This window comes from Solanum dulcamara, chromosome 5 (genome assembly GCF_947179165.1).
Source record: "Solanum dulcamara chromosome 5, daSolDulc1.2, whole genome shotgun sequence".
NCBI classification, from domain to species: Eukaryota; Viridiplantae; Streptophyta; class Magnoliopsida; order Solanales; family Solanaceae; genus Solanum; species Solanum dulcamara.
Genome location: NC_077241.1, coordinates 74884320 through 74894177, shown reverse-complemented (window position 1 = coordinate 74894177; position 9858 = coordinate 74884320). Strand labels below are relative to the sequence as shown.

Here is a 9858-nt window from a genome sequence, read left to right as displayed (position 1 = left end):
GAGAAACTTACATAAATGTAAAGGGTTAATCACCATTTGTTTCTATCCTTTTTTTAATTTATAGAAATTTCTTAAAAACATGACAATTCGGATACATTAATTCAGTAATTTGTATACATTAATTGAGTAATCCAGATACATTAATTAGGATTTTATGTATCACCAAGTAACATTTAAAGCATGTTGCATTGAACATAGAGATAATTTATGAATAAGAATTAATGTATCCGAATTACTAAATTAATGCATCCAGATTATTGAATTAATGTATTCGAATGGAAAAGAAGAGATTTTTGTAATTTTTTGAAATGGATGGGGGAAATGAAAAATATGGTAAATAAAGAAGTGTAATTAGGTAATTTTTCCTATATAAATTACACAAAATATTGAATATTTTATAATTAGGGGCGTTCACAGTTTGATAAAAAAAATTAAAATTAAATAGCAAATTAAATTAAACAGAATAAAAACTAGTTAGTTTTAAATTTTAAAAATCGATCATATTTAATTTAATTTTATTTTTTATTAAATAAAATAATAAAAAGTAATCAAATCAAACTAATAAATTGTATACATATTAATTTTATAATTATTTAAACATGTGATATTAATTTTTTCATAAAAAATTATAAATATTTTATGCCTTTTAATCATTAATTTAATTTGAGTGTACTTCTTTTACATGTACTACAAAATTATAAATATTTTATACCAGTACCTCTTGGATGTATGACAAAAGAGAATGTAGTAATTGTTAGGAAATGGATGTTGTTTTTTCAAGTGGAGTCCACTTAAAAGTAGGCAGGACCTAATATTATATTATTCAACTATATTTTTTTTCAAATGAAAAAAGTTGTCCACTTGGTTTTAATCTTTTTTCTGGCTATAAATATAGTCTTTCTCCGTAATGTAACTTATATATACTGATACGACAATCTTCTTCTCCTCTCTCTTTCTCTTATTTTATCCTTCTTAAATTATCATGTTAATCTTATTTTATAACACGTTATCAGCACGGGGCTCCATCACTTTGAGCTATTTTTTAAGAAGGTAACAAAAGGGGTAAGAATTATATTTTCTTAAAATGTCTAATATTTCTAAACTTGAATTTGTTGCTCTTGACATATCTGAAAAAGGCTACTCATCATGGGCACTAGATGTCGAAATACATCTAGAATCGATGGGTCTGGCAGACACCATCAAATATGACAATACGACATCTAGTCAAGACCGTTCCAAAGCCATGATATTTCTCCGCCACTATCTTGACGAGGGATTAAAATTACAGTACTTTACATTAAAGGATCCCTTTAAACTGTGGAAAAATTTAAAAGAAAGATATGACCACTTAAAGTTGGTCATGCCTCCACAAGCACGTCATGATTGGCTAAATCTGAGATTAATGAATTTTAAAAATATAACTGAATATAATTCTGCCTTGTTTAGAATTATAGCTTAGTTAAATTTATGCGAAGAAGAAATCACTGAGCAAGATAAACTTTAAAAAACATACTCCACATTTCCACCCGCGAATATGCTTCTACAACAGCAATATCGCGAAAAGGGTTTTAAGAAATATTCTGAATTACTTTCTCACCTTCTGATTGCTTCACGCCACAACGAACTGCTAATGAAAAATCATGATAGTCGGCCCGTTGGTTCTTTATCACTCACTGAAATGAATCAGACAAATTATAACCAACGAGTAAGAGGTCATGGCCCCAGTCATGAACGTGGTCATGGTCAAAGAAGAAATTATAATAATGATGCTCAGCTGGCACCGAAAAATGATCAGTAGTATAAAAAGAAGAGTGAAAAACCAGAAGTTTTACCAAAGAAAAATTCAGAAAGTAAGCATCCTTAAAGAGGGCAGAAAATAATCTAGAGATAAATTTTATCTCTGAAGATAATATTAAGCCTATGCATTTGGATGTAGCTGATTTTTTTAATTTTTCAGAAGAAAATATGAATATTGATAAGCCTAATAATATAACAACAACCCAGTAAAATTTTACAACGTAGGGTCTGGAGAGGATAAAATGTATGCAGACCTTACTTCTATCAAGGTAGGACGGCTGTTGCCGAGAGACCCTCGGCTCAATAGAGGCATGAAAAGAGGTCAGATAAGGTCAAGAAGTTCAAAGCGATATGAGGAAGAAAATAATGAAAGCGACACAGAAAAAATAGAGTAATCAAAGTATAGAAAGTAATAGATAATAACAGAAGTCAGAGCATAATAAATTATAGTGCGCTAATGCGCCTACTAGTACGGAAGAATAACGAGACTATGTACTATCCTTCTACCCTAATATAGGTCCTTCATACCCTCCTATCTAAGGTCATGTCCTCGGTAAGCTGTAACTACGCCATGTCCTCACCTCTCCTCAATATTTCTTCGGCCTACCCCTACCTCTTCTGAAACCATCCATGGCCAACCTCTCACACCTCCACACTGGGGCATCTGTATCTCTCCTCTTCACATGCCCAAACCATCTCAGTCGTATTTCCCGCATCTTGTCTTCCACCGAGGCCACTCCTACCTTGTCCTGAATAGTCTCATTTCTAATCTTGTCGCTCCTGGTATGCCCACACATCCATCTCAATATTCTCATCTCGGCAACTTTCATCTTTTGAACGTGAGAGACCTTAACTACCCAACACTCTGCCCCATATAACATAGCCGGTCTAACCACCATTTTGTAGAACTTGCCTTTAAGTTTTAGTGACACTTTCTTATCACACAACACTCCGAAGGCTAGCCTCCATTTCATCTACCCTGCACCAATACAATGTGAAATATCATCGTCGATATCTGTCTCCCTGTATAATAGATCCAAGATACTTGAAACTTTCTTTCTTTTGGATGGCCTGGGTACCAAGCCTCACTTCCTCGTCAGCCTCACTCGATAAGCCACTAAACCTGCATTCCAAGTATTCTGTCTTGGTCCTACTCAATTTAAATTCTTTAGACTCCAACGTCTGTCTCCAGTCCTCTAGCTTATCGTTAACTCCCTTGCGAGTCTCGTCGATCAGGACTATGTCATCCGCGAACAACATACACCAAGGCACCTCACCTTGTATTCGTCGCGTCAATTCATCCATCACCAAGGTGAATAGAAACGGGCTAAGAGCTGATCCTTGATGCAACCCCATCTTAACAGGAAAGTGCTCGGAGTCTCCTCCTACAGTCCTTACCCTGGTCTTAGCTCCATCATACATATCCTTTATCGCTCTAATGTACACCACAGGCACACCTTTAGCCTCCAAGCATCTCCATAGGACCTCTCTTGGCACTTTATCGTAGACCTTTTTCTAAGTCAATGAATACTATATGCAAGTCTCTCTTCCGCTTCTTATACTGCTCCACCAATCTCCTTACAATATGAATCGCTTTTGTAGTCGAGAGCCCCGGCATGAATCCAAATTGGTCCTCTAAAATAGACACATCTCTCCTCACCCTCATTTCCACCACCCTTTCCCACACTTTCATAGTGTGACTTAGCAGCTTGATACCTCTATAGTTGTTGCAACTTTGAATGTCTCCCTTGTTCTTGTATACGGGAATTATTGTACTCCACCTCCATTCTTCCGGCATCTTTTCTGTCTTGAGAATGACATTAAACAACCCAGTCAGCCACTCCAATCCTACCTTGCCTGCATTCTTCCAATATTCTCCAGGGATCTCGTCAGGTCCGGTTGCTTTTCCCCTGCGCAACCTACGAACAACTCTCTTAACCTCCTTAACCTTTATACTCCTACAATATCTAGAGTCGTGACGCTTATCCGAGTGCTCCAAGTCTCCCAACACAATGTCTCTGTCCCATCTTTCATTTAAGAGTTCATGAAAGTATGACTGCCATCTCTGTCTAATGCGGGTTTCCTGTACCAACACTTGGACATCCTAGTCCTTGATGCACTTCACTTGATACAAATCGTGTTTCTTCCTCTCTCCTGCCTTAGCGAGCTTAAATAGCTTCTTATCCCCGCCTCTGTCCTCTAGTTCTGCATAAAGGCGTTTAAAAGCTGCCGTTTTAGCCATCGAAACTGCCAACTTTGCCTCATTTTTTGCCACCTTATACTTTTCCCTGTTCGTCCGCTTCTCTTCATCATCCTTGCTATCTAACAACTTCACATATGCCTGCTTCTTTGCTTCTACCTTCTCTTCGACTTCTCCATTCCACCACCAATTTCCTCGGTGCCCACCACGGCGGCCTCGTGAAATCCCAATACCTCTCTAGCTGCTTCTCTAATGCACCTGACCGTCCTATCCCACATACTGCCGCATTCCCACTATCATCCCACGCTCCCATAGCCATCAACTTCTCTCCCATCTCTAGGGCATTAGGCAGAGTCAAACTCCCCCACCTAATCCTCGATCAATCGTCCACACCCTCTACTTCTTCTTCCTTCTTATCTCCAAATCCATCACTAATAGCTTATGTTGGGTCGTAAGATTCTCACTCGGAATGACCTTGCAGTCCTTATAGAGGCCTTTATCATCTTTTCTAAGAAGAAAATATATATAACGAGGGGATAAATATAACCTTTTTCTGAGAATATAAGGACAAATATGATATTTTTTGGTTATCTAAAATATAAAGGACGTCCCACAATTTTTCATTTCACATTAATTTATTTGCAGTATATATATATACTATTTTCTTGTGTAGTAGTGAATTATACCGAGGGCCAAACGTGATTTCAAATCTTTTATTAATGTAAAGTTAAATTTCGTGTAAGATATGTTTTTAACTTATATTTTTCTTATAAATATGAATGTATCACTATTTATGAAAATTATTAAAATGTCCTCCATTTTTATACGATTTTACCTAATGAGCAAATCGAAAATATCTTATGGTCATGGATTAATAAATCACATATATTCCATGTTTCTTTTAAAATTATATGTTTGCTATTAAATGCTTTCAATTATATAAAAATTCATGGATTTAATAACTAAGATTTAAGTGAATGATGAAAGTAGTGTCAGTTAAACTCATGCTGCGAATATATACTTTGAATCAATTGTAAATGGCTCTGCTTAATATTTGGTTTCTAGATCAGTAACAGTAGATTGGACATTACCTATACTTGTGTAAAGTGGGTTTCAGTCTAACTATCCGAAAATTTCTCATGCAAGAACCAAACGAAGTTGTATATATGCTGAAGATTTGAAATACATGCTACTTGTAAAGTTAGCCTGGAAAAGTAACAGAAAATTGTTAAGTCATATGAAGTGATTCCTATCCATCATCAGATAAAGAAACTATAGCAAGGAATGTGTATGTTTGGCTGAGTAACTTTTCTTTCCTGCCAAAATTGCCCACTTGATTACATGTATGGCAGAAAGAATTGGTTCAAAGAAGTTTTTCTCCACCATATTTGCGTGAAAGAAGTATAAACATTTTAGCAAGTTTACTATATTTACTATCTTTTGGTGTATACATTTGGTTTTCTGACCCTTTTGAACTTGTTCTATCGAATCTGTTAGCTCTCGTGATTAGTATTCTTTGATCTACCAGGAAAACTCGCACTTGCATTTACACTCCAGGATATGATACCTGAGAATTTATCCAAGTCGAATTTGTCATCAGCTTTAGTTGTGGCCCGAGAGGTAATTTTAACTTTGACTTCTTTGTCAGACAAATGGAAGTAATAGTTAGCAAAAACTTCTTACTGTCTGCTTTTGGATCATATTGTTTGTATTCATCCTAGAGCCGACATCAATTATTCTTGTATTTTGTTCAAATTGTCCACAGACTTATGTTTTCAATCAAATGGAAAAAACTGCATGCCTTTTGGATTCCCAGTGCAGGCACATTGGAGGAATATACCTATTGTAATTGATGCAGAAAGTAAAAGAGAAAGGGTAGATGACCTTCTAAACTTGGCAACTTATGTCGTATGCTCAGCGAGATTTCCACAGGCATGTGTACACTGACAACTTATGTTCCTTTGCTGCACATTTTCAATTTGGATATCTGGTGATCTGCTTCTAATTCTTAGTTGCTAATACAGTCTAGGAGTGAAATTTGTTGTCTCCACAATTTTAATTCGACGACAAAGTCCCTTCCTCCCTCAGTGTGTTACAACTTAAAGCTTTTGTCCCTTGCCACTGTTTACCACATAATTGGGGATTAAAATTGTCTTCAACACTGTTTTTAAAAAAGGTGAAATAGTGTCATTTTTCTCCTCCTACCTTTACTTTTGATATCTGTTATCGACCTTGGATCTAACACAATCTCAAAACCTATTTCAGGAGGTTAATTAGGATCGCCTACGACCACATAAAGACACCAATTTCTCCTCATCCAACGATGTGGGACTCAACAATATCTTTTGCCCTTTTGAGTTTGACAAAAGATGAATAGTCTCTCAGGTATGGACAGAGGCCCATTCAGTCCCAGCTGCTCTAGTTTCTGTACTTCTAAAGTTGCCAAACATCAAATTTGTAATTGTGACATTGGGTGAAGATGGCTGCATGATGTTAGAAAGGGCCGAAGCTGGTATGCTAGCATATTTTTCTGGTACCCTTTTTCTAGTACGTCATGAGAGTGAGTTTTACAAATATGAATTGCCTCCACATGTTCACTTGCAGTCATGCCATTACTGAATTCTTGGCGCTGCTTATGACTTTTTTTCTCCCCAGTACTTCTTATGAAGCTGAATAAACTAAAGTACGTGTCTTCTTCTAGGATATTGCAAAATTGCATGCAAAAGGCATTGGGACAGTGAGTGGGAAGCTGCTTCTTGGAACAGCTGAAAAGATACCGCCATCAGAATTAGTCGATACAACTGGTGCAGGTGATGCATTTATTGGAGCAGTTCTGTATGGTAAGCAAAAATATATTCTATATACCTGAATGTTCTTCCTTTAGATGTGTTATATATACCTGCATCTCTCTTTCCCCTCTGCTTGTGACAATTGGATCCAAAGTTGCTATCAACCTCAAACCTTTTTCATACCTTCTTTCCAGATGTTCGTGTTTTTTTCTCTAGTTTTATTGTTCCCTTCACGTTAGAAGGTTCGATTTGTAATGGTTTCTTTCCTCACTTGCAATCTGCAGCTCTCTGTGCCAATATGCCACCAGAAAGAATGTTGACATTTGCTTCTCAAGTGGTTAGTAGACTTCAGCTTTGTTTTGGTCTTATACAGATAGTAAATGTAAGAGAAGCTAACTTGGGCATTGTGGGTTTATTGCAGGCGGGTATCGGGTGTAGAGCATTGGGAGCAGGAGCTGGTCTTTGTTCACAATTTGTTTTTTCTCTATCCACGTCGAAAATGGAAAAAAGGCTCTACCTTTGTGATTATGTACATTAGTTGACAGTATTTGCTGTTCAAACTGAACTTATTGATCCTTTTAACCTTTATATCCTCTCATCAAAAAGAGAATGTACTAATGTTAGTATTTGTCCATTCATTCTTTTTGACCCTTGTGACCCTCAAAACCCCTTTCCACATTTAGGAAAAAAATTAGGTAAGCTAGGTGTTTCTCTCTCTCTATATATATATATACACACATGATTACATCTACTGCTAATTGTATTTTCTTCATCACTCCCTTCAATTGTCCAATTGTAATATTTAGTAGTAGATATTTAAAATAATCTCTCTATTAAGATTATCTTAAAAGTGCATTGATAATAATACTTGTTCTTTTTTGCAATTTGACTCATAGTATTTTTAAAAACGAAAAAGGGTTTAAAATGCCCCTAAACTATTTGAATTGGTACAAAACTATCATTGATCCACCTTTCAGCCCTCAAATACCCTGCCATCATCTTTTTTGACTAAAATACTCTTATTTCTAACGGCCCACACTCATAAGGTGGATAGAGGACAATATTGTACCAAATTTCATAGTTTAAAGACATTTTAGGTCCTTCCCCGTTAAAATAATACTTAATATAATTTGGGTTCCAATAGTAAATTAAAAATAAAAAAAGTTAGTCATCTACTCCCTACCCTCACCTCTCCCCCCTCCCCCCCCCCCTCTTCACTTCCTCTCTCTTCCATTATGTTTTCTTCTTGGATCTTGTCCACTACTTTAAATTTTAGTTTTTTTCAACTTATGACAAAACAAGGGAGAAAAAATGAGGAAAATAACAATGACATTTATATAGAAATAATTAGTTCGATGAAAGATGATTTAATTAAGCAACTATATATGTATATTATATTTTTTTTTCTGTGTGTACTGAAAATTTAAAATAAAAGAATGAAAATAACATTTTCTCATATTCCCACCTCTATCATGATAATAACAAAATTAAAAAAATATGAACATGTAAGTTCATTTCAAGTTTTAGTCCATGATATCCTAATTAAGAATAAGAGATTAAAAAAAAGAATGAACAATACAATTGTATAATTGATAGAAACATTATATTAATAAAAATTAATAATCTTCTTATAGATGGACAATCAGACGGGGCGAGTATGAGTTTTAGTTAGATCCCCAGTTATGGTTGGATTATAATAAAGTTGGGGTTGATTTAAAATAAACCAATAGAAAAATATCATGAAAATAATAATTTGTTAATATTATTTTCAAGCATATGGGGTCAAAATATGAATCATATATGATTTTTATTATTTATTTGAGAAATGGTTAAAATCTGGACCAATCAAATTAGGCAACATAATAAATAAATATTTAATGATTTTAATTTAGGGAAGGTGTTAAAAATAAGGGCAAATATGAGTCAAAGAGTAAATATCAAGGGTATTTTGACATCAGGGGTATTTAGGGGCCAAAAGGTGGATCAAGGGTAATTTTGCACCAATTCAAATAGTTGAGAGGCATTTTAGGCCCTTATCCGTTTTAAAAAAGATTAGCCAAACATAATCTAGTTAATAAAAACACTTTTGAAATGAATTAGTGAAACACACATTGCTTTTTTTCATAAGTACTTTCTAAAAGGGGAATGACCTGGGAGACCCTTATACTTGGCTCCGTTTGTCACCTGAACCCTTCTACTTACGACTTCGCCAATTGAACACTTACTCAATGAAACTTAATATTTTAAATACCTCTGACCGTTGACTGAGCTTATGTGGCAACTTGACGGCAGGGTTGGACAAAGTGAGTGAGTTTCACGCATTTAAGGAGAGTGAATGATTGAATAAGGACTAAAATAAAAAAAAGTAAATAAAACTTAAAGAAAAAGGACCAAAAAGGAAAAAGGAAAAGAGAAACACTCATTCCTTCTCCAAACTCATCCCATCTCCAAACATGGCTGCCACCATTTTTTTTCTTTGCTGTCAACACTATCTTTTTTTTCTGAAATTGTCACTGTGAATCATCACCTGAAGAAATCATTATCTATGTCTTCTTTCATTTCCCCCTCATTAACTGTTTTTGAAAGCAAATTAGAAGGCAAAACATAAATACACCGCCATCGAAAAACATAATGCAAAGAAATATGTGTTAACAACAAAATTTTGTTTTACCCACTTTGATTTCTTTAAACCTAACCTTTTGCAGCTATTTCAAACCCAAAATAGGGTTATTGCTAAAAATATTTGACTGATAATTAATATTTATTCTTCTATCATAAAATTAATGGCTTGATTTGTAAAAATTATTGAATTTTGAAGAGAACGCAATTCAATTTCTTAATTAATCACCCCACTCCACCAATGAGTCGAGAGATCGACGGTGTTTAGTGCAGGATCGGAGAAGGAAGGTGAAAAAATGGTGCCGAACCAAGTAAGGGCATCACACATACTCATCAAACACAAGAAAACTAGGCGCAAATCTTCCTGGAAAGATCTAGAAGGCCTCATCATCTCCAACACCACCAGGAACACCGTCATTACCCAACTCAAATCTTATTGCGATGACATCATCT

The 9858-nt window shown here is 35.2% G+C and overlaps 1 protein-coding gene across 1 annotated transcript; it reads left to right on the top strand.

Annotated features, from left to right (window-relative positions):
* The first annotated feature begins 6542 nt into the window (after positions 1 to 6542).
* On the top strand, positions 6543 to 7324 carry LOC129890768 (uncharacterized). Its single transcript, XM_055966252.1, is given in 3 exon segments — positions 6543 to 6837; positions 7071 to 7123; positions 7208 to 7324. Coding segments are annotated over 3 exon segments (456 nt in total). The 5' UTR covers positions 6543 to 6551.
* The last annotated feature ends 2534 nt before the right edge of the window (positions 7325 to 9858 follow it).